Source organism: Gopherus evgoodei, chromosome 2, assembly GCF_007399415.2.
Source record: "Gopherus evgoodei ecotype Sinaloan lineage chromosome 2, rGopEvg1_v1.p, whole genome shotgun sequence".
Lineage (NCBI taxonomy): Eukaryota > Metazoa > Chordata > Testudines > Testudinidae > Gopherus > Gopherus evgoodei.
This window is the reverse complement of record NC_044323.1, coordinates 90357005-90382930: the sequence shown is the minus strand read 5'-3', so window position 1 is coordinate 90382930 and position 25926 is coordinate 90357005. Positions and strand designations below refer to the sequence as shown.

At 42.5% G+C, this 25926-nt stretch overlaps 1 protein-coding gene across 2 annotated transcripts in view; it reads right to left on the bottom strand.

Moving 5' to 3' along the window:
- Nucleotides 1-25926, bottom strand: part of NPSR1 (neuropeptide S receptor 1) — a 104648-nt gene that overhangs the window by 12478 nt on the left and 66244 nt on the right. For both annotated transcript variants that reach the window (XM_030549353.1, XM_030549354.1), the window contains exon 5: nucleotides 20158-20359. In XM_030549353.1, the coding sequence (XP_030405213.1) occupies nucleotides 20158-20359 (202 nt within the window). The remainder of the gene's footprint in view (nucleotides 1-20157; nucleotides 20360-25926) is intronic.

Genomic DNA, 25926 nt, shown 5'->3' with positions numbered 1-25926 from the left:
CCCCACTCCAGAACCCACCCTCCCAGCCCAGAGCCCATACACCCTCTCACAATCCAACCCCCTGCCTCAGCCTGGAGCCCACTCCCAGCCCCACCAATGTCCATCACTAAGTCCAGTAATTTTGTCAAGTGTCCATCACGCAACATGGTGGTTCTGACTCCTGCCTGTAACTCCACCATCCTGAGATGAGTCCTGAGTTGGAAGAATATGAGAAAGAAGAAAAGCAGGTATATTCTAGGACCTGATCCTGCACTCATTAGACAACAATTATACAGCTTCAGAAGCAGTTGCAGCTGCAGTCTCTGACACACATACATGCTTCCTGTTTCCTCTTAGCTTTTCCAAACTCAAAGACTACAACTCCAGAGCATGGGATCTGACGCTAGCAACTCCACAGTGAACCAGGCTGAAACTTGGGACTGTTTTCAGTAGCTTTATAGAGATCAAGAAGTGTCTTTTACTCCTATCTTTCTATCATATGGCTTCATCAACAATAAATAACCATTTGTTTTATAAGTCATCTTAATTTCAACTCACTTTCAGGTAGACCTAGGAAAACAATGCAAGAGGCCTTTCTGTAGACATTCTCATTTTCAGATTTGCAGTGACTGTGCTTGCATCCCTTTTGGGTTCATTTCTGTAGAAATTAGTCATCCAGTTTCCATGCACAATATTTGTGAAAATTGAATTTCAGCATCTGAACCAGAAGCATTTGCAAATACAGCCAATAAGGCTTTCATGTACATCAGCTAAAGATTCCAGCCTGCTCTCTTTGCTCCATTCATTAAAACATTTGGCTAACTCCTGGCTGACCTTAGAATTTTCCTTTTGATCTTCAGAGGTTTTCAGTGACTGGATCATCTGCTTTGACCTGAGATTTCCTTCACATCTCTTTGCAACCTTTGAAAAATCTATTTCTGTCATTGACATTTCTCCTTTCATTACTCTGAGGCAAATCATTCATTCATTTTATTTTCTAACAAAGCCTGCCTCTTCTGACAAGAAATTATCTTGCTGGCTTATACAGATCCTGTTTGTATTTTATTTACCTGACCTCTTTTTCTCTTTATGGGCCAGAACAATATCTACCTCATGTGCAATTTAGTCTCTAACCTTTGATTGTGGCGTTATCTTTAATAATTCATTCTTTTATATACTCTGTGTTTCTCATTCTTACCTTTAATTAATCCTTAACCTTTCGAACATATTCACATAGGCCTTCATTTATTCTTGGTGCATTCATTGCTATCAGATGATACGTAAACAGTACTTAATAGAAATGGTTTGGTTTTATTGTTGTTAGCTTTTTTCCCTTCTAGGCTCTTCCTTGACTGTTTTATCCCATTTCATCCAAAGTTTTCTGGTACCAAAATGCCATATCCTGAAGTTCTTGCTTTTTTGTTTCCCCTCAGTCCATATCTGAACGCAACCAGAATTCAGCTTGTTTAAGGGTTTATATAAGCTCTTGAGGATTTGAGATAATCAACAAAATAACAAATAGTAACAAACAATTTACATTTAAGTATCACTTTACATGATGAAAGATCCCATAGTTTCAAAAACAAGATCCATACAAGAACATTTTAAATACAGCCACCTCTGGGACAAAAGATGTTGGTAGCACATTATCGGGGCAGGAAAAATAGCACTCTTCATAAGAGCAGTAGTTTGTCCTCGTTATCTTGTCATGAGATTTTTCAGACTGTCTACAAAAAGTAATAAAACATAGGATCAAATCCTGCCTTCACTGGCAAACAGCTGTGCCACTGGTGTATTGGGGGTTAACGAGTCCCATGTATGGCATAAAGAATATCTTTCCATCCCATGGCAGAGCACCACAGTGTACTGGTACTTTCTGTCTAAGCTTGGGCAAGGTGCAAGTCTGCTGCTGGTGAACCCTTGCCACTGAGGACATCCTACATAGTCTAGTTTGACTCCTAGCATCACCCATTTTACAGAAAACGATAACCCTGTAGGCCATCAAGTACATCCCAGTGCTTTATATGGCAGCAGCTTCCAGAGCATTCTTGTGAACATATTCTGAAACATGCCAAACCAATTATTTTGGCTCTGCATTTGGAGAAGGGTATTCTGAATTAGGTATTCATTCTAAAAGTCAGAATCCCTGGATCCCAGAATCTATAACAGTCTTCTGTAATCTCATTTAGGATATGTCCCTCTGCACTGTATTTAATTCAGGGGACACTATTTGGTCACAGCTGATTTCCATTGTGGAAGAGAAGTATGAAGACCTGTGTTTATACCTAATGCAGACTGAAGATGTGGATATCCTATTTTAATGCAGAAAAGATAAATCTGGATCTTTAAGATTTCAGCCCAAAATAAATTGCATGCTATTCTGTTTACGGTACGCAGAATGAAAGAATGAACAAATCCTTCCAGGATTTGAATATGTAGTTGCATCTAGGTATACAAGATCTGATGCTTACAACATCTAATTACTACACTGAAGTTCAATTAGTGTAATTATTCTTACAATGGCTACTATTATTCAGTTATGCTCTCTAATGCACCCCGGGATTCTCCCCTGTGTATCTCACTGATGTTGAAATAAATGAGATAACATTGCAAAAAATCAGAGAAAGATAAACAGCTGAAAGTTAGTGGCTTCAAACAATGTCAAAGAAGGCCTTGAGCTACTCGATGTACCATACATAACGTGCATACTATTTATTTTTATTTGCGATATTCAAAAATCAGGGACCAGTTCATTGCAGGTAGCTTGTTCAAATATAGCTATACCATAAGTGACTTTCTTTTTGATGCTTCTATGTATTATTTTCTCGACTCACACACCAGGCTGTATTTGGAAATGATTTGGGGATAGTGGCTGACTTGACTGATAGAGCCTAGCTGTGCTGTAATGCTGCTAAGTTTGGGTTCCAAGGAGAGGCACATCACTCTGTGACTGCTTCCTGATGGCTGCTTTGTGGAGCACAGTGGCAGCATGATCTCAGTTACGGCTCTAAGTGCTATTGTCGTACAAATTAGATGTACAGTTAGCTGTTCAGTTCCATTGGTATTTATTGTTCAGCTGCAAAGTCATGGAATTATAAACAACTGTAAAGTTTTGTACTTTTTAAAAAATTCCACGTAAAAAGCTCAGGTATTGGGTTTTGTTGTTTATTTTCAGTTTAAGTTAACCGAAGGCTTCTGCTTAGGTGTTCAAAGCCATGAGCAAAATGAGGCTCAAGTCCTCACTTCTTTCTTAAGAAGGAAGAGCAAACAGAAAAGACAGTCCCAAAGAATAGGAAGCAGTTCCTATTTGTGAGAGACCGGGATGGCAGACAAAGAAAATAAGAAACAGATGTGGAATGTAGTACAAAAGCACAGCCATCTTTATGCACTGTGCACAATTCCAGCCATGTCTCAACCTTGTCTAGCATCTCTTTGTATCAGCAGTCATGGTCAAGATATAAGCAGACCGTAGATGGGCGCACAACCTTGTAACCTCAACGGAACTAATTTAGCAACAGACAATATTTTCTCTACACGTCTCTTGATATAGATTTAATATTTCTGACAAGCCCTTTTCATGACAACTAGGGTGGTGACAGGAACTATGTGTGAAATCCTGGCCTCTTTGGAAAAAACTCCCATTGACTTCATAGATTTCACTGGGACCAAGATTTTGCCTGAGAACTCTAACCCCAACTTGTTACACCTGGAGGGTGTGCCAGACTAAGGAAGGAGTTAAAAGAAAGGAGCCCAATGCAGTTGAGTGAAAGAGACTTAGGAGAGGTGGTCTGGGGAGCTTAGTCTTACTCCGTGGGAAGGATGTGATGGCAGCCAGGCAGCCAGGCGGAGAACTTAAGATGGATTACAAGGTAAGGCCTGTGGGAGGCAGAAATTGCTTAGTTCCTATTTTTTGTTTCATTTTTGAGATTTGCTGAGGAACTCCAGAGAGATGCCCTGCAAGCTGCTGCTCTGGAAGGAGAGTCAGATCATTTTTCTTTGATATAAAATGTCTGCTTGTTACAATACATACAGGTGTTATTGATCCTCAGAATCAGAAAAACATTAATGAAAATTAAATCTACTTAGCTTTAAAGAAACAAAACGGTTGTATTTTTCATTTGATAAATATACTGTGGTAGAAGCTCATCCAGGCTCAATATTTATAGGCCAGTATGTAGTTGATAAACAGACAAATTCATTTTCTGTAAAATTGCTTACAATTATCATCTAAGTTTTTCTATTGTTGCTTTTTCTCTGCTATGTGTAACACCATGCAGATGCATGGTTGTATTATGCCTCCTAATTGTTGGCAATGACTTGTAAATCGTTGACTAATTTGCTTTCACACACCTATTATACCTACAATTATTTAAGTGAACTGTCAGGCTGACATTGCTTGTAACGTCAGAATCTAGCCTCTAGGTTCTCAGATGGACTCAGAAGCAGAAACTACTCAATCGCAATCAATAAACTGGCTTTGATATTTTTATTCCTGTTCAGTGATTTCTCACTAACCTTTTATCTTATCTGGCTTCTATTTCACTCTAGCATCTTGTTTTTAAACTGCATTTTCTTTTCAAATATTGATTACTTACTTTTTCTCTGCTTATTTTTCCCTCGCTGCAGTCTGATTGTTCCACTGGAACTCTGATTTCCCCCCTCCCCCGCCCCCCCCCCATCTTGCAGCTTTTATTCTCCATATTTCAAACTACTTTGGTTTTTTGTGAATTCAGACTTGTACTAAATAAGTGACTAGTGTTATTAATACTACTCCTATATTTAACAGATTAAACCACAGGAAAGGACAATTTGTGAGTTTAAATAAACCACTAAACAGAACACAAACCTTTCACAGATTCTGAATTTCTGAAGGCACAAAATTCTATATAAAGACCTCAGATATGAGCTATTAACTATAGTGAAGCTCTGACACAAGAGTATTACAAAAAAGAAACTATCTCTGGCCCCTTTCACATGACATGAATGAGTCAAGTGTTCGTATGACAGAAGTCAATATCCACTGACTCCAGTGGCTATCGTTCCACAGAAATTGTCCCCTCATTAATGGGTGTGCATATCAGGTGATTTCCAAGAGGTAATTGGCACCTTTGACTCCTGTTGAAATTGCAATATTCAGCATTTCTCAGAATCTGGCCAAGTGACTTCAATCACAGATGATGGCACTTTGTAGCAATGGACCCAAAATGAGACTGGACATGTCACTACTGCAGTTTGCTGATACTCCTAGTCATCTTGGTTTCAGGCTGGTTGGAAATATCGCCTCCAGAATAGTTGGGAATTTTGCCTGAATAATGACTGAAGGAACTGTGGAAAATGGTCTGTTTTGTCATGTTCTGGCATTTCTGATTCTCCCCTGACAAAAGGCAATGACTTAGGAGGAACTTTTGTAATGAAGAGTACATATAACCCACACAGGATTCATCACGTGCTTTGGGAAGAGGCTCTGATTACTTCCTTTTATATTTGAACTAGTTCTGGCTCATGCTTAGTGGAGCTGAGTAAAACATTAACAAAACACCAAAATGCATGAAATTCTGATTTTCATGGTGTGTTGCAAGCTCCCAATTCAGCCCACTTTGCTGAAAGATTCACTAAGCCTTGTAGGTCTTTTAAACAATCCTGGGCTGATTTATCATTTTGTGTTGAAAACATTATGATTTTGAAGTAAGAAAAAAGAAGAAAAAAGGAACTTTAGTTGTGTAGGTTAAATTTTTCCTTTGTGTTCAGATCCCAAGCCCTCACCTTGTAACTCCAGGTACACTAGATTTTAGATTATAGATCATATTAGATTATAACTGTATTAAATGGGAAGTGGTTCTTTAAATAAATGTATAGAAGGGGAGGAAGTGAAATAATATATTATTTGGTTGCTGAGACTGAGGTTCTGAGGAGATGAGACATTAATTGTAGGAACAGATCTTCCTAGATTTAGGTTATTCTGGACCTTTGCAGTATTGCCATCCCCAACTGTGCAAAAGTCATGAATCCAGGCCACAAAATGAGCTCTGAAGTAATATCAGTATATTTGTATTCTTATTGTTTACATTTTGGTTTCTTAACCTTTAGGGTACACTCAGGTTACATTGTGGGGGCTCTTCTCTGCAACCAGGAGGGTGAGAAACATACTTTGTTTTAACAAAAGTTTAGGTTCCCTTCAAGGGCTGGGCCATTACCGAGAACCCTAACTATTTGAGACTTGTGATACAATTGCAAGAGTTGGTCATGTTGCCATTGCCTTAAATTTCAGTGCCCTGGGTAATGTTCTAGTAGATGTAGAAATTGATGAATTCTACAGTTTCCTTGTAAACACGATTGCACCAAAGAAAATACCAAAGTCTTGCTTCTCCAAACGCAGAATGGACTAAGAACAAAAGGAGTGATTTCTCAGTTTACAACCTGAAGCCTTGTTGGCCAACAGACCTATAAACTCACTGTCTAGCTTTCTCCAGGGTATAGACTGTGTTCACAGGTACTGCTTTTTCTTGCTTCTGCCCCCCTGTTCTTGTCTGTTCCATTTCTGGATTCTCTGCTTTCCTCTCCCTGCCCTTGTCACAGTACCCAGTGGAACCTTTTGACCACATGGTGCTAGTTTCCGGGCAGGTTGTATTAGGCCTTGCTTTAGATGTGATCCTTTTCCTGTCTTTATGTATCTTAAATGAAGGTCTTGTCCGTGCATCAATTTGAACGAGATTCTAATTCAACCCATAATAGGGTTTCACCCAGCTTATTACAATAGCAGGTGCTATAAATCAGCTGCAGTATGAGAGAAACCTGAAAGACATGTATGGTAACTGGACTATGACAAGAAAAAACTGTTCAGTCAAACTTGAATACTTATAGTGAGTTACATTTTGTGTCTGAAGATGTAAAAGCTTATCCCTTGTTTACACTATGGATGTGCCTTCCCAAACAATGTAATATCATTCTAATCAGTACACTCCTGTAGAGCAAACAGTCTTTATAGAGATTCAGACAGAGCTAACTTAGAATGAATTGCACCTGACGGTGCCTTCAAACATGTTTCAAATGTATCTGCAATGTTGTTGACTCAAGAGTTGATTTAAACAGTAGATGAAGCGGGTGTACAGAAGAGGTTATTAAAGAAATGTTCTCTCCCTATTTTCATGTTTTGTTGTAAAAAAAAATATCTAAGTAAAATGCAGGAAGTTGTCTGACTTCCTGTCCAGACATATTCCTTTCTTCTGTGACGCTGTGCTTGTGTGTTCGGTGGGTGGTATTTTAGTTTCCAGTAACATTGAAGGAGATGAGGGTGGGGGGACTTGACAGAAACAAAGGTGTGGGGGATTTTAAATGGTATCTTGATTTAAAGACAGTTTTTCTGTGTGACAAAAGAAAAACCCTGTTCAGTTTACTAAATTATGTCTCTCATTTTTATAATTACTGCCATGTAGTAAAGTGCTATAGGAATATTATAGATCTAATACAAATTTCTCTCTCCCTCCTCCCTTTGAGATGGTGCCTTCTTTGTGATCAAATGTAATATGCATCTAAAAGCATTAGCCTAATGCTTTTAAGTACTTACATATATGGGAAATATAAGCTTTATGCACAGTTATAGTTATTTCAGAAATTCTTTAAGTGCAAATTTCCAAGTGACTTGGCTTCATAAACCCATCAATATGGCTCACGTAGGCACTTAAAGCCTTTTAACTAGGCCCTGATCCTGCACCCATTGGTCCCGATCAGCAGTTAGTACATCCAGATGCTTAGCACAGGCATGGAAGAGAGGAACAAAGATGGCCCCTTTAAGTATTTTTGAATTCCCTGGATACAGGTGTCGTTGGGAGCAATTCCTGGTGTCGGAGCAGCCTTGATACCGCTCTAATCTATGATCTGCATCACATAACCTCCATGAGCCCTAATAATCAATGAATAGCGGAGGCTGGAGCACGTTGAGCTCTGACCAGACCTCCTCCCTGCCCCAGACTTCTCCTTCATTCCACTTCTCATAAATGTTATGTTGTGGGCTGGCATAAGCTTACTCTGGCAACTCTACATGGGTGTGTTCTGAGGGCCCATTTAGGTCACATCTATGCCACCAATAAAGCGTTAAAGGGGCCTTAGTGGAACTTAGGGCCAACCCAATCATAGTCAATGAGAGTTTTGCCCTTTTTTTTTTTTTTTTAAGGAGGAGTAGTGTATGTCCCTGTGAAATAGGATCATGCCTATAATGCTGGGCAGCGTTGGTAGTTCCTATTGTATATTGTGTGTGACACCCTAGAACATAGCAGTTGCCCCCACCACTCGAATTTTTAGCTGATTCTTGAGCACCACATTGATCATAGCTGACGTCAGGATCTTCAGATCAGGAACGGCATAAATCTTCCTGGAAGATTCAACATTAGGAAACCAGAAATGTGGGATGGGTCCAATCTCCAGGCCTGCTCAGACCACACAGAAGCATGTTTGCACAAGCATGGTAACATGCTGCAGTGCAAACATTTCCCCCATTGAGACATCTCTGTGGAGTGGAAGGTTGTGGAGTGGAAGAAATCTTCATAAGAGGGAGGTAATAATTTACCTGATCAAACTTTTGTTGGCTGTCTCCACCCAGAGAAACACTTCTCCCCCACTCCTCTTCCAACTAGATGGGTAAATTGCTAATAATAGCAGAAAGGGTTATTTCCCAGTGGCCACTAGCAATTTTGGATATCAGAGTTTATACATTGCAGTTAGTGTATTAGCTTTTTAAACTCCTGGGCTTCCAAGAAATAGTACAATAGCTAAGGGTGACTTGACACCATAGTGATGAGCACCACACACAAAAAGCTTTTGAGGCTGGAGGTTGCAAAATATACTGTTCTCTGAAGTACTGAACTGAAACACATTTTAAAAAATAAACATTTTTATAGTGCATGGCATTTGCTCTCCCTTACATTGCTACTGATCTTATCATTGTATCCTGACTCTAATCCTCTGTAATAGTGTATTCATTTCTCTCCATCCTACCGGAAAATGTCATCGACATCTAGAAATAGCAATAAAAGTACTTTTTTGTGATTTTGTTGCAAACCATGCAACCAAATAAGAAAATAGGGAGCCCCATTCACAGCACCTAGAACCTGATGTGAATTGGCCCTCCTTCTGCCATGAGTTTATACTTATGGTATTGCAGGGGTAGGTAATAATGAAGGAAGTGTGTGTGTGTGAGAGAGAGTGTGTGCGCGCGTGCAAGATTGGCCTAGCCTAGTACTTGGGAGACGGAGGTTCAAATCACTGCTCTGCCACAGGCTTCCTGTGTGACCTTGGAGAAGCTACTTAGCTTCTCTGTGCTTCAATTCCCCCCTCTGTAAAACAGGGGAAATAGCACTTCCCTATCTTGCAGCACTTTTGTGAGGATAGCGAGAGATTTTGAGGTGCTCGGGCACTATGATAAAAGGGGCCAAACAAGTATCTAAGGTTGTATTCATGTAGTCCATTTTCTTCTGTTAAGTGATTTCATATTAAAATACTGCAACAGCATCTTCCATACAAACAGTATCCACCAAAATTATAAACTAAATAATGCAGTTACAAAATTAAAATATAATTATAATAGCAAAGATAGTGATATATTAAGAGGGACAGACAAGGGAGAAAAATGTATATTCAGCTGATGGATCTAAAAATAGCGAAAGCGGTAGAGGAGAAATAGTGTGTGTGTATGTGTCCTTTTCTGAGATGTTGCAGTGCTGGAATCTCCTGGAAGATTTCTGTATTAGATTCTACATTGCCCTGGTGGCATCCTTCTCCAAAAAGGAAGTAGGAAGTTGAAATTTTTGGAGCTCTTACCTGATGTTTTCCATGTTGCAACCTCTGGCCTGAGCCAGAACCTTTAAGAATTTTTATTGAATGAGCAGGCATATGCGAGTTCTCTGCAGACTTCCAAAATATTATGCTTGGAATTAACTATCTGCAAGAGACCATGATATTCACCTACAACGCTAACATCACTCAAGGAGTGTAATCACTTGAAACTACAATCATTGTGAGCTAACATGGAGCCCTCCCTTACACACACACACACACACACACACACACACACACACACACACACACACACACACGTCTATGTTTGGACAAGAACTTGTCACCTAGCTCCACTGCTTAATTCTTTAGCTGTGTCTTCAACAAAAACAATAATCAGCTCGGTGCCAATCCAAATACCGTCTGTAAATTTGTTTTAATTGATGTAGTTGGTCCAGTTATACCAGTGTCCATTTCAGGATCAGGAACTTTCCTTTCAAGATCTAAGGGACAAATGTTATGCAGCACTTTTTTAAAATGGAAGGCCATGTTGATTCTGGTCTCTTTTTTTCACTCATTGTCCCCTTTTCTTCCTTTGCTGCTTTTTCCTTTAATGTACTTTAGTGTCTCTTGAAGATGTGATTTTATTTATTTTTTACAGACTGGATTTTCATATGAACAAGAGTAAAACCACAAAATTAATATTTCCACTTTTCTGGTTTTGTCTCACCGCCCTTTGCCCGCCCCCCCGTCTAAGAGCCAGATCTGCTGGCCACTTCCGGGGTGCAACGCAGTGCCAGGACAGACAGGGACTAGCGGTACCCGCAGTACCGCTGACTGGACTTTTAATGTTCTGGGTGGCAGTACTGACCGGAGCTGCCAGGGTCTGTTTTCAACCAGGTGTTCCAGTCGAAAACCGGACAGTTGGTCACCCTAGAGCAGTGCTTCTCAAAGTTGGGCTGCCACTTGTTCAGGGAAGCGGCGCGAGTCGGGGGATGTGCTGGCCGCCCTTCCCGCAGCCCCCATTAGCCTGGAGCAGCGAACCGCAGCCAGTAGGAGCCGCGATCGGCCAAACCTGTGGATGCAGTAGGTAAACAAATCGGCCCGGCTGGCCAGGGGCTTTCTCTGAACAAGTGGCAGACCGGCTTTGAGAAGCACTGCCCTAGAGTATACCAAGGATAATGTTTGCTTAAAAATTATTCAACAAAAGGAAAAGCATTTGTGAAATATACATGTAAGCACATTCCCACCTGTGATCTGAGTATAAGGTTTTGAAATGCAGACAGAGGGAATATGCCTAACTCTCATTCATGAACCATACTGCTCCTTCTTTCTTTCCTCTTTCCCACCCCCTGCCCTATGCTTTGGGCCTAATCCTATGGGGTATTGAGATCCTTCATTGCCCACTGTGAGAACACCTGAGTCGTGAATGTCTGCTACCCTGCAGCATGTGCACTCATTTACCCGTGTGTAGAGTATAAAATGCTACCATGCTGCATTGTACAACCCCATCTTGCACAATGTAAATTACTACTACAAAATTCAGAGCAACAGAAAATTAGGATGAGGTGGAGTGGGGGTGGGGCCTGGGTTGAGCACCCCTGGGGAAAATTGAAAGCCAGCACCCTCATGGCCACCTGTCCCTGCCACTGTAATACAATAAGCATAAAGTCATGGTGGAAGGAAGGCTAACGTCTATCTGGTCCTAGGTGCTATTTGTATTTGCTGGCTTGGCTGGTTGCTCTGCAACTGAAGCACTTTTATTGCAATTCATTTCTTGATGTCAATGAGCATCCTGCACCTTACAGGATTGAGCCTATGTACAAAGGTAGCTTCTCATTAGAAAATGACAGGATAAAACAAAGTACATTTTGTTATAGTTCAGAGTGACTGCACCTGTATTTTCCCCCACAGTGGCCCACCCAGGGCATTCACTCAGGCTTCCAGCTTCCAAGCTGTTACCTCTCCTGAGTGGAAACCTGCTCTGTCCTCTCTCCTGTCTGACTAGGGTATTGCCTGGCTGCATAGTTCCCTGCCTTCAGTGTGTTGTTCTCAGCAGAGAAAGGCTGCCCAAGCACACCTGTTTTCTACTTCTTCAGAGACAGACAACAGCATAATTGCTATATTATAAGCTACCACACAGCCCTTTCTGCGCAGGCCTATTTTTTTTCTTGAAGTAAAAATCTCTGGAGAGAAAACATACAAAAAACAATACATGAATGCTAATAAGCTTACCAGAGTTCACCCCAACCCTAATGTAGATTCTGGCAGGAGCAGTCCTTCAAATCACCAAGCAAGGGGTTTCCTTATTGTTATGAGTGCATCACAGCTTCGGCTCAGAACAAGCACATCGTCTTGAGGCCTCAGCAGGTCCAGTCCTTCCAACCCTACCCTAAGAATTGGGGCTCTCCATGGACTAGAAATCCTGTCCATTTTCTGGATAAGCAAGAAGGCCCTGATCCAGTTTAAACCTAGGCTATTTATCAAAAGAAAACTTTTTCTATCTGTTGGTCCCTGGAGAATCCAGTTTGAAAAAGTATATGTTCATCTCTTTAGAGGGGGTTGCTTCAAAGGGCTGCTAATGGAGAAAGAACATTAGCTTCTGCCCCCTTCCATAAAAAGTGCATACAATTCCACAATAACCTATATATGATTGCATTTTTTAATATAATGTACTCCAAAGATATTAACCCTAATTCAATAAGGTCTATCTTAATTCCATACAATTTGTTCAGGATACTGTCAGTCTGTTACACATTTCATTTGTTAATGAATTGCATGATGTGGAGGAGTGAAAACCATGTAATGCTTTTCTCACTTATATATGAAATTAGTATAATTAGGAATGTTTAGATTCAAGTACGCTTGTTAATGCATAATTCCACAGATGAAAGATCAAAAAAAAAAAGCTATGATCTAGTTTCTTCAAGCACTTAAGCCATGATTCAGCAAACCCATCCAGTTCAAAGTAAAGCAGTACGTAGGTGCTTTCCTGAAATAGCTGTTTAAATTGGATGGACCTTAACAGGGCGTAAGCACCTGCTTAAAGTTAAGTAGGGAACAAGGATGGAAATGGATTTAAGCACATGCCTACCTACCTTCCTCAACTGAAGCCTTATTTAAAAACATCTCGATATATTATATTTTGAATTATAGGTGTATATTTAAAGTCTCCTTGCTTGCTTTCTGATTCTGACTAGCTGGATACATCTAACTCTGACCACTAGACACAGCACAACTTTACAGTCAATATATGTTATGACATTCTATGTAATGAGAAGTATACCAACATGACTAGAAAGGGGCATTTATATCTATAATAGAGGATGTAGGAGTTTTCCCATGGAAAACTTCAAAATTTTAGACACAATTTTCTGAGTTTTAGCAGTCTTAAGACATTCCTGACCTCAAAATTATTCCCAAATTGTCCGTTTCTCTAGAATTTTGTCCTTGAATTGCAGTATAAAACATTCCCAAAAAAGACACTATGCTTTTAAATTGCTTTGTATGTACCTTGTTTATCCTTTTTTGTTCTCTAACTTCATTCAAGTTTCATTCTTCTTTAAAACTAGGCTACCTTTAGAACACTAAAATATACAAGAAGAAATAATCCTTCCTGGGATGAAAGAATGATCCAGCAGGTGTTTTCCATCTGAGGCTTTTTTTTCTCTTCCCTTCAAGAGGCACAAATGATGACTTTGTTTCTTACAGCTGTGCAATCTAGACGAAAGGATGGATGATTTAATAAAGTTAACTTGGCTATGAGCAGAATTCAAAAGTTATTGCTTTTCTGTAGAGAATGACTTTAGGCCAAGTTGTATCAGCAAAAGCTTTAGTTGACAGATGCTCAGCTGAAATTGATGGTTTGAGCCACCAAAGGTCCCATGATCTTACAGTTATTTTGTTTTGCTTGAGATGTCAGTTGCTCCTGGAAGCTGCAGAACCAATCTCTATGGCTAAACATTAAAACTACAGAACACTAATTGCAAAAGAAGCTGCAAACATAACACATCAAGCTACATGGTCACCTGTTCCCATCACTTTACATCAGCACCAATAGGCTTTAGCATTTGGCTTACCTAGGCCATACTACTGCAGTCTGGATGAGATAATTGCAACATCATCTGCTGCCACTTATGGTATAATGAAACAAAAAGCTGATAAAGACCCACATTCTTCCTGCATCATCTGTGGGATAGATCAGACTGATACTACTGTGTCTAATGAGAATTGGTTGAGGGACACACACACACACACACACACACACACACACACTAGCTCTTCTGTCATGTCATATAGGATGACTCACCAATTTATGTGGAGAAAAAGGTTGCCACAACTGTGCTTTTCTATTAACTTAATGAGGAACAGAGACAACTAAGAAACCCTCTTGGAATATTTATTTCAGCAGACAATAAAAGAAACAAAGCAAAACAACAAAGACTGGCTCCACTAGCCAGGAGAACCTACTGCTATGTATCCTGGGATTGACATGGCTATAGCTTCACTCCATACTGCTACCTGTGGCATTTTCAAGGCTGTTAAGAAATGTGGTTCAATGTCTAGGTTGTGTGCCTAACACAACACTTCTTTGGATAATTACACATAGGACAAACACACTCTTCCATATGGTGGAGCTGCTTCTTTCACTCACAGGTAGGGGTCTGTGTCTGAGGTTAACTAGCTTCTGTAACTCTGGAAATTCCATCTGTCAAGTCACTCTACGCATATCCAAAATAATAGTTAATAGAAGTTAACAATGTATTTGTGGTATTGAGGAAGCCTATTTAATATTCCTCTTCAGTGGTTTCCCCAGGCTTTAGGAAGACTAGAATCACAACATTAACAGTGTCTTATGGGAAAAGACTACCTGAGCTGTGCCTTTAGCCATGAACCTAAATTGGTCTTAGCCTCTGAGGCTAAGGAATCATTGATCTCTCCTGGGGACAGACAAGGAATATCCCTCCAAGGGGACTAAAAGCAGAAGTATACTTCAATAAAGAAAAATATATTAGAAAACTGAGTCAAGTTCAAAGATGTAAGGAACAAAAATGCTTAAGTCTAAGGCTGTATCCAGCCTTTTCTAAGTATGCCAGAAGCTCTGAATTTACAGAAGAAAAGTAGAGTATGAGTCAACCTCTGGTTCATAAAACACTCAGCCTGTGTCTATTCTGCTCTTTTTCAGGGCCTTCTCTCTCTCTCTTTTGTTACTAGCCACCTAACCAACTTCTAGTATCCATGCTGATTGGCCCCATGTTCTCCTTTGGGTGACTTACTGTACATTCTTCCTACTTCTCCACCTGAGGGACATTAGGATATGTTCACACCAAGTCTCAAAGCTCTGGTCAGTTGACTTGGGCTTGTGGGGCTAAACATAGAAGGATAGACATTCTGGCTCAGGCTGGAGTGTGGGCTCTGAGATCCACCCTCCTTGTGGGGTCTCAGATCCTGGGCTGTGTGGTGGGTTCTTCCCTGGGGTGCCACCTGGAACTGGGGTTACCACTGAGCCCTGTGATCCACCAGCCTGGGCTCCCTCTCTCTCTGTGGTGCTGTGAGATGCTGCAGACTCACTCCCGGCCCTGCACTTCCACTAGCTTTAACACAAGTAGGGACACACCCAGCTACAGTTACATACAGGCTGTCTGACCAACCACTGCACGAAACAACAGTTGAAAGGCTACAATCATGGTAACTCTCAGCCCCCCAGCTATGCACTGCCTCCAGAGCATAAACCCCCAAATTATACCATCTTGCAGTGCACAGGGATTTGTACAGAGTAAGCTCATAGAGTTTGCCTCCCCTCAGTTTGGAGAGGAATATACAACAGCCTTTGCCCCTTGAGCTAGATTTCCCATGCACTTCACTCAAACTCACTGGTTTAGATAAAGCAAAAACAAGTTTATTAACTACAAAAAATAGATTAAATGATAGCAAACAGATTACCTAGTAAATTTAAAAAAATGGCAAACTAAGCCTAAAATACTAGAAAAATAGGATATGAATTAGCAAATTCTCACCCTGGCTGATGATACAAGCAGGCTGCAGTTTCTTAAGGCACAAGCTACACTTGCGTTACTGCAGTAGTTCTCAAACTTTTGTACTGGTGACCCCTTTCACATAACAAGCCTCTGAGTGTGACCCCCCTTTTTAAATTAAAAACATTTTTTAATATATTTAACACCATTATAAGTGCTGGATGCAAAGCAGGGTTTGGAGTGGAGGCTGACAGCTCACAACCCCCCATGTAGTAACCTCATAACCCCTTAGGGGTCCTGACCCCCAGTTTGAGAACCCCTGCTTTACAGTTTGTAATCCCCAGGTTTTCAAACACAAGCTAAAAATCTCTTTAGCCTAGGTCCAGCACTTCCCCCAGTTCAGACTTTGTTCCTTAGGTGTTTCCAGGAGTCTCCTTGTGTGGGGAGTAAAGAACAATAGATGATGTCACTTCCTGCCTTATATAGCTTTAGCATATGGCCGGAACCATTTGTCTGAAACTCAGTTTGTGGGGAAAAAACTGACATCCCAAGATGGGGTCCAGAGTCACATGGCCTGGTTACATGTCCTTGTATACCTTGCTGAGTCATAGCAGCCATTACTTAGAGGCTCTCCGGAGTATTCTCAGGAAGGTTAAGTTCTTCCAGGATCCATTGTCTTCCCTGATGGGCCATCAGCACCAGGGCCGGCTCTAGGCACCAGCGTTCCAAGCATGTGCTTGGGGCGGCACTTTTCAAGAGGCAGCAGTCCTTTTTTTTTTTTCCTCCGGTGGCAGCACTCTGTTTTTCTGGGGTGGGGGAGGGGTTGTGCTTCAGCAGCAGCACTCCCTCTCCCATTTTTTTTTTGTGTTTGGGGGCGGCAAAAAATCTGGAGCCGTCCCTGATCAGTACTGTCTGGCTTCTTCACTTTTGTACAGGAAAGGCTAGTTGTGGGTGTCACCCGGAGTAAGCATGATTGAAATATAGATACATAGTCAATATTCCTAACCTTAGTCACTATCCAATGTCCCAGATGATACAAATAAAGTATCGTCTTCATAGAACTGCTTCCAGGCCATAAATGGCTGAAATATCCTGTTCAGATAATCATAGAAGTTTCCTCTGGCCTTAACCTGTTTCCCCACCCCAATCTGACCCGCTGTATAACACGGGCCTTACACCCAGTGATTACTGCAAATGAAATGGAAAGGAACAACTTTGTATCTGATTCTCTTCTCATTTACATGGATGTAAAGCAGGAGTAACTCAACTGAAATAAAAGGAGTTACACTGTAGTAAAACCAATGTGAGATGAGAATCAGTCCTAACTTAAAGCATGAGACATTGTAATAACAAATGAAACACTTGACCTAGGAATAGTCCTGTAAAGCAAGTACATGTAGGGCCTGATCCTATTCCCATCGAATGGGAGAGCAGATCCTTAACAGGCACCTTTGTCCTGAAACCATTTGCTTTTGAAGAGCAAATGCAGGAATTTGCCATGTCAATAAATATCCATCCCCATGAACTTCACAGTGAAACTTCATCACTGATGGACCCATTCACTTCTCAAAATGCTCTCTTGTTAACGTTGCTGTGCATGGCTTACTAAATTCAGCTCTTTCTATAGACTTCCGTCAGGACTTTGATTCAGTGCATTGAGTATGTTTGTGGCTCTGCAGAGACAACTCTGCATTCGTAGAAATAGTGTCATTGATAGAGCTCTACAGTGGAACAGAAGACTGTGTTTGAGATAGTGGCAGATACAACATGTGGTTTCCTGTCTCCATGGAAGTTCAGCAAGACTGTGTTCTGTCACAGTTGTTCAACATCTGCACTGACTGGTTGATTCATAAGTCTGAGAAGGCAGCTGATGGCATTGCGCTGAGTACCATTCTGCTTTCAGATTCTGACTATGTTAATATTGTCTTGTTGGCTCGTCTGGTAAATCATTGCAGCAGATGATGATTTGGGGGGCAAGGAGCAGCATGCATTTGTCTAGTTATTAATCAGAATAAAACAGAGTTCCTGGTCATTGCCATCAAGAAGCCTCCAGCTCCAATATTAGCTCTCTGGATGGGACATTGAGCTGGTGGCAACTATCAAATACTTGGGCAGAATCACAGATAGTGCTGGAGGATGCTTGCAAAATGTAGAGACTCATGTAACAGAAGCTGTTGCCATATTTCAGGACCTTCTATGACCTCTGTGGGGACATCGTGACATCAAGCATGCAACAAAGCTGCAGATCTATAGAACTACAGTTGTATAAACTCTGTATCAATGCTGCCTCCATCAGCACTGGTTTGGTTTCAGTAGCTTTCTTAGTATAGGCATTGGAATGAAAGACCAATGAATTGCAAAGCATGTGCATCAAGAAATGCTGCTATACACCTGGTGATCACATGGACTCCAAAAGGCCTCAGTGGCATGACAAGATTGTCAGTGTTACAGAGAAACTGAATAACTAGCCAGACCACCATTAGGAGCTAGCCAGAGACCGATCTGGTTGATCCTTGAGCTTCAAGGAGGCACGTCCCTTTGGGATTTGTCATGATCCATTAGGTAATGAATGGTCACACCAGAGCTATTGAAATTTGTGTTGTTTGCATGCTGTGTCTCCCTTGCAATGCATATTGGAAGTGATGCAGCCACTACTTTTGTCTAATCTCAGTCCAGAAAGTATTGTGACAGACTCAAACCAGTGGGGTACAGGAGTCTGGTAGAGGGCAAATATACTGGTCACTGGATGAGTAGTTTTCTGTTCCCTGAGTGACCAGAGCAGGGGCTGCACTAGAGTAATCAGGAACCTGCTAGAACCAATTAAGGCAGACAGGCTGATTAGAAAACCTGCAGCCAATCAAGGCAGGCTAATCGGGGCACCTGGGTTTAAAAAGGAGCTCACTCCAGTCAGGCAGGGGAGAGCCAGAGGAGAAGAAGTGTGTGTGAGGAGCTGGAAGCAAGAGGCACAAGGAGCTGAGAGTGAGAGGCTGTGCTGCTGGAGGACTAAGGAGTACAAGTGTTATCAGACACCAGGAGGAAAATCCTGTGGTGAGGATAAAGAAGGTGTTTGGAGGAGGCCATGGGGAAGTAGCCCAGGGAGTTGTAGCTGTCATGCAGCTGTTACAGGAGGTACTATAGACAGCTGCAATCCACAGGGCCCTGGGCTGGAACCCAGAGTAGAGGCTGGGCCTGGGTTCCCCCCAAACCTCCCAACTCCTGATCAGACACAGGAGGAGTTGACCCAGACTGTGGGGAAGATCACTGAGGTGAACAAATCTACCAATGAGCGCAGGACCCACCAAGGTAAAGGAGGAACTTTGTCACAGTATGTAGTTTACAACAGAATATTTACACTTATTCTTGCCATGCAGAAATGAACCAACAGTCCAACTACTCCAGTATTCTGTCCTTAACAATGACCAATGGTGGATGCTTCACAGGAAGGCATTAGATCCCCTCCAATCCCTTAAGTGCAGTTTGGACTATCAGAAGCAGGGCTGGCTCCAGGCACCAGCTTAGCAAGCAGGTGCTTGAGGCGGCCACTCCGGAGAGGGGCGGCATGTCCATCTATTTGGGGGAGGGTCCCTGACACCTGGTCGGAGCGAAGGACCTCCCGCTGAATTGCCATAGATCGCTATCGCTTTTCTTTTTGTTTTTTGGCTGCTTGGGGCGGCAAAACCCCCGGAGCCGGCCCTGATCAGGAGATCCATGTTCTACTGCAGACTTTCCATGCGACACTGGACAAGTCACATAACCTTTCTGTGGCTCAATTTTTCCCCGTTTGCAAAATGGGAATAATAATTACCTACCTCACTGGAACGTTAGAAAAATTTTAATTCATTCATGTTTTTAAAACACTTGAGATCCATGGGTGGATGGTGATCTACTAGTAGAGTATAAAATTGTATTTATTTATTATTATGCACCCAATTGTACAATACTATCATGGGGGAGGAGAGAAGAACACTTCCTTACCTCTTCTGGTAATCAATTTTTGATACACTAACATGAAATTGAAAGTGTCCTCACTCCCTAAGTTTCAGGGTAACTAGAGTAAATGCCATTTCTGTTCTTTTATTAAAAATATTCTTCAATAAATATCAAGAGAGATGGCATATTATAAAGAGTCTTTTAAAAAGCCTGCAGTTATGGAGAGTCATCCACTTGTGGATTCTATTCTTGTCCAGAGAAATGTTTATAACTATTACTCTTGGCAACTTCTATGCAATATTAAGTGCAGGGGCTCATACAGTAGGAGAGAACAGTTAATAAACTGGACAAGTATGGAGTTCTACTCTGGATCGGTTATATCAAATCCGTTTAGGATAGAACATTTGTATAAAACAAATGCCAAATTAATTTGTTTAAAAACTGCCGGCACACCTGCCAGCTAGATGTTTTCAGCAGATATCCATTGTGTATACCGGGTTCTTACCTGATGATAATCAAAGGAATGAAATATACCAGGAAAGCGACCACAGTCATGTAGGGTATCCAGTAGGAGTCATCAGGCCAGAGGGCCCAGCACTGCACTTCCCCATTGGATAGCTGCCGTTTCCCAAATATAATCAGAGTCGGAATTGAAAACAGGAACGAGAGGCTCCATGCCACCATGATGAGAACTTTCGCCTGCTTTTCTGTTCAACAAATCCAAACAGATTTTTGTGAGCATAGGTCCTGGCCCTTCTCTGGTGTTTCTTCAGACATATACATCAGCCTAAAGGAAGGATGGGTAGGGGGGAATTCTAATTTCCAGGCTGATGCTGAAAATGGAAGGAGCTTGTCAGCTAATTTTATGACTGAAATTGTTGATTTTTTTTTTTTGTTACTTTTTGACAGAAGTCAGTTGATCAAGAAGCCAAGTGCTCTGTCAAAGACCCGGGTCACTGGTAACAAGTCAGAAATATAAGGTTTGAGAGATATCACCTAGACAAAGAAGTTTCTTCAAACAAGGATGGTATGGATTTGCGCAGAAGTGCCCACTTGCCTGGGCAGAGCAAGGTTGAGGCCAACATGATGGCATGTCAGAAACAAAAGAAGCTTTTGCCCTGCAAGTGACAGAGGAAAGATGTTGTTATCAGGGCCGCCCAGAGTGGGGGGTAAGTGGGGCAATTTGCCCCAGGTCCCGCAGGGGCCCCCACAAGAGTACAGTATTCTATAGTATTGCAACTTTTTTTTATGGAAGGGGCCCCAAAAATTGCTGTGCCCCAGGTCTCCTGAATCCTCTGGGTGGCCCTGGTTGTTTAACCAGCACTGCAAGATGTAGCTACTGAAGTTAATTTTGAGAGAGTGGGCCAGCTAGTCAATGGAGCTATGCTGACTTACTGCAGCCAAGGATCTCACTTACTGAGAATGCTGGAGGATTGCAGGAAGACAGGTCTATAGGAAAATCATATCTTATACTTCCTGGGCACTCAGATATTTTGACAAGTGTTGTTCTAAATCCCCAGATGACTGATTGTATGCTGAAGTAGAAAATCCCATTAAATTGTGCCCAGCAGGAGGCTATTTTTAAAATCTATACTCCTTGAAGCTCAATCATTTAAAAAGAGCACTATGAAAGTAAATAGAAGCATTTGAGAATTTTTGCAACATCCAACATCAGCTATAATATTTACCCTTACTTTTAAATGTTACATATGATCGGCACAATAGAAGCTTGATTATCTAAAGTGCTTTGAGGATATCCGTAACATTTAGATCAGTGGTTTTCAGATGCTTAGGTTTTATACCCTTTTCCAAATGTTGTCTACTGCAGAAGTTCTCAACCTTTTTCTTTCTGAGCCACTCACCCCACCCCCCAACATGCTATAAATACTCCGTGCCACAATAACTGGTTTTCTGCATATAAAAGCCAGGGCTGCCTTAATGGGTAGCAAGCAGGGCAATGGCCTGGGGCTCCACGCCACAGAGGGCCCCATGAACTACATTGCTCAGGTTTCAGTTTCAGTCCTGGGCGGTGGGGCACAGGGACCTGGGCTTCAGGCCCATGCAGTGGGGCTTCAGCTTTCTGCCCTGGTCCCCAGCCACTCTAATGCTGGCCCTGCTTGGATGCCCCCTTGAAACTTGCTGAAGTTCCTCTAGGGGGCTCCAGACCTCTGGTTGAGAGCTACCAACTTGTTGCTTACCCCTATCTGAGATAGGGTCATACTATATCTACAATTAGATTGCCAAGTCTTACTAAATAAAATCCATTGTCTGCCATTATAGGATTTTTCATGTGTACACCCTGCTGAGAGTTCGTGTACCCCAGTTTGAAAACCACTGATTTAGATAAACGAGGGTTAGGTGCAGGAGGTAAATATTATGCAGGGAGAAGGATTATGTAAAGAAATACTGAGTGGTAAGAATTACGTTTAATGAAAAGAAAATTGAGGGTACATATTGGGAATCATTTCCTGACAGATCTTCCAGTTAACCAGGGAATGAGGCTGAAAGTCCAAATGTTTGCAACTCGATTAGGCAAAGTGCTAGAAAATATTCTAGAGAAAAACCTGAACTGGCAGAAAAATAGGCTAGATAACTTTCAAGGTCTTTATCTCAGATTTCTATAGGAACTCTTTATTTACAATAAAGAACTGAGGCAACAAGGTTGTCTAGTGGCTAAAATATTAGAATAAGGAGCTAGGAGTATGAAGCTCTAACTTTTGGCCTCTATAACCAGTTTTTCTCAGTATGCCCACCAGTAAAATGAGTACAATAATACTTAACTGTTGTCCCTCGCTAAGGCAGGGTGTATGTTTGTCTGCACAGCATCACACGTGTTTAATTATGGCCAGATTCTAATACCATTAATTACCACGAGCAGTATCTTACTCAAGTAGTCCCTCTGAAATCAATGGAAACACTCGTGGTGGGGGTACATTAGAGTCTGGTCTGCTAGGTCTGAAGAGCTTTGAAATTAAGGCGTGAAAGGCGCTGTGTAATGCAAAGTGTTTGTTTATGTCCAGAGCTCTGATGTGGTCATGCGAAATCCTGCTCAATGCACATCAGTGACATTACTTTCCTTTTCCTTTTTAAAAATCTCCTAATTAGAAATTAAAGTAGCGTTCTGAACTATCCATGTCTCTTGCTTGGTTTTTGTATTGTAACTGTTTGTTTTTCTTTGTTTGCCATTAATGAAAATTTCTATTAAGAGGCTTTGGAATTTTCTTCTTTGCCCCTGGCTCCAACAGATCTTGTGCTTTTGGAGTACACGGCACGGCTTGTTTCACAGGCTTTCTCTAAGGGCTTGTCTTAGCTGGAGTGTTAACTCTGGTGTGGATCACTCAAGCTAACACAAGTTAGCCTTGCTCAAGTGAGAGCAGTTCCATTGTGCTGCTCAAGTGTTGTGTTGCAGTGTTTAGATTAGTAGCACAGAGTAGCTGTGTCCCCACTGCAATACTAGCTCCATGCCTGCAACACTTGAGCTTCCACCCACAACTCCTGATGGGCCAGCTAGCTCATGCTCAAAGTCAGAGGCAGATTAGGGTTTGTGGGGCCCTGGGCCAGAGCAAGTGGGGGCCCCTCCTCACCCCTTCTGCCTGCAGTTTCCCCTCGCTGGGGAAATGGAGTCAGGGTGCAGGGGCTTGCCCTGCCCACCCAGTGCTCCTGTCGGGAAGTGGGTTCAAGGTGTGGGGGCATCTCCCACTACCCAGCAGGAGCACAGAGCAGGGCATGCCCCTGTGCTTCAACCCCACTCCACGACAGGAGCATTAGGCAGAGCGAGTCATGGTGCGGGGCACCATTTTTCCGGGGGGCCCCTGTTGGCCCAGTGGCTAATCCGCCACTGCTCAAAGCACCACTTAACATGACCTAGACATTTCTGTGTGAACAGGCCAGTATAGGGTAGCTGCCTTATATGTGTTCTTGTTTTTTGTAACTGCTCCAGTGCCTTGTGGCTGGAGTGTCCTATAACTAGACTATGTAAAGTATAAATAAAACCTGTCTCTGAACAGGATGTTTTAATTGGCAGATCTGAGAAGCTTTTCTTTTACAAAACATAAAATCATGACTTTGCTGGTTTAAAATGAGATTTGGATGTAAGGTAGTGGTCATGGATAAAACCTGGGAATCTCAAATTTTTAAATTCTAAGCCCAGCTCTGACTCTGGCTCTTTATGGCTTTGATCATGTCACATTGTGTCTCAGCTCCATTTTCCCTGTATAAAACTGAGACAGTATCACCCACTGAATATGCTTGAGGATTAATTATATCATATTTGAACAGCTCTCTAAATATAAAAGAACTGTTTAAACCATCTGATTCTAGATGATCATTAATCTACCATTCTTTATTGCATGTTTTATTATTTCTGATGTGTTTTGTTATTGAATTAGATGTGTATAGAGTAAAAGTTGGGGTTAGGCTACGGGCAGGACTTGATTTTCCACTGTCTTGCACCTTCTATAGTCATTAACACCCATGCAAAGTGAGAGTAAAACGCTCATTTTACTGTCAAAACTAATTTTTGTAAAGGACGTGCCAAGCGCAACCTCTTTCAAAGCACTTTCCTGTCCTAGCCTGACGATAGTAACCATAGGCTCTGGTCTAGCACTAGATCTTGAACTCCTTCGCAAAGGATGTTAAGTATACTTCTCTTCCTTTTACAGAGGGGGGAAACTGTGGCACAGAGTCGCACAGGCCAAGTAGTTTACTCAATGAAAAATGCAGCTTTGGGTGACCTGAAGCCATTTGTCAGTTTGATCCATTTAGTTTCAACTGGGGAAAAGATTTTCAGGGCTAACTTTGGAGTGGGATGAGATGGGGGTAGCAGGAGGAGAGAGTCAAAGACCATGTCCCTTGGTAACTTTAGTGCGATCGCTTAGGATGTGGGAGACCTTGGTTTGAAACTCCACCCTAGAACAGGGGCTTGAACTCAGATCTCCTCACCCATGCAAGTACCCTAACCATCAGACTGTAGGCTATTCCCCAGTTGTCTATTGAAGCTCTTCTACTTTGTATAAACACATACACTTTTGTCCAGTGAATATTTAAGAACAACTTAACATCCTCACTTGGGAGGTGGGAGATGTGGATTCAAATCTCTCCTCTGAATGCAACAGAGAATGTGAATCCATATCTCCACTTCCAAATATTCACCTATCTCTAGGGCTGAGAGTGCCCACGGTCATATGGATGAAACTTCAGGCAAGTACTGGTGTGTGGAAAAGGTTAAGGTTAATGTGGATGTGCATGGAAAATGTAGTTCTTCTTCGAGTGATTGCTCACATCCATTCCAGTTAGGTGTGCGCGCCGCGCGTGCACGTTCGTCGGAAACTTTTTACCCTAGCAACTCCAGTGGGCCGGCAGGTCGCCCCCTGGAGTGGCGCCGCCATGGCGCCCAATATATATCCCTGCCGGCCCGCCCGCTCCTCAGTTCCTTCTTACCGCCGTGTCGGTCATTGGAACTGTGGAGTGCGGCATAGCTGTCCTCCACGTCCCTAGCTCTCCTAGTTCTCTATCGTTTATCTATCGTTCATCTCTAGTCCATTATAGTTAATTAGTTGGTTAAGTAGATAGTTAAGTTAAATAGTTGTTAAGTAGTTCTTCGCCGGGGGCTTAGCCCTTCCCGGCACCCGGCGCCAGGCTCATGCCTGTTTCGCCGGGCTTCAAACAGTGTGCGGCCTGCAAGAAGCCCATGCCTACCAGCGATCCCCACGAAGCGTGCCTGAAGTGCCTCGGGGAATCGCACAGATCTGACAAGTGCCGCATCTGTAAGGCTTTTAAGCCAAGGACAAAGAAGGAGAGGGATCAAAGGCTCCGGACTCTCCTCATGGAGGCGGCACTTGACCCGACGGCTTCGCAGGCCGTGATCTCGGCGCCGGCACCGGATCGCACCGGCACAGAGAAGACTCCCCGGCACCGACCCTCTCCGGCACCGGAGTCAGAACCAAGGCCGTTGAAGTCCAATACTCCGGCCAGGCAGACCCGGCTAGAGCGCCCGGCCTCGACATCGGCCGCGGCGCCGCCGGCACCATCGACTCCGGGCCCAGCGGGTCCGTCGAGTCCGGTACCGCCGAGCTCCCCCATGAGATCTGGGGTTGAGACAATGGTCCCATCCACACCGGAGACCTTCGCCTCGGCTCGGGACCTCATAGCCCTGACTGAGCCCACTCGGCTGCCACCCCCGGTACCTCCGGTGCGGGTTGTGTCCAGAGGCAAGCCCATGATGTCGGCACCGCCCAGAAGATCTCGTTCACGATCCAGGTCCCGACGTCTTGGG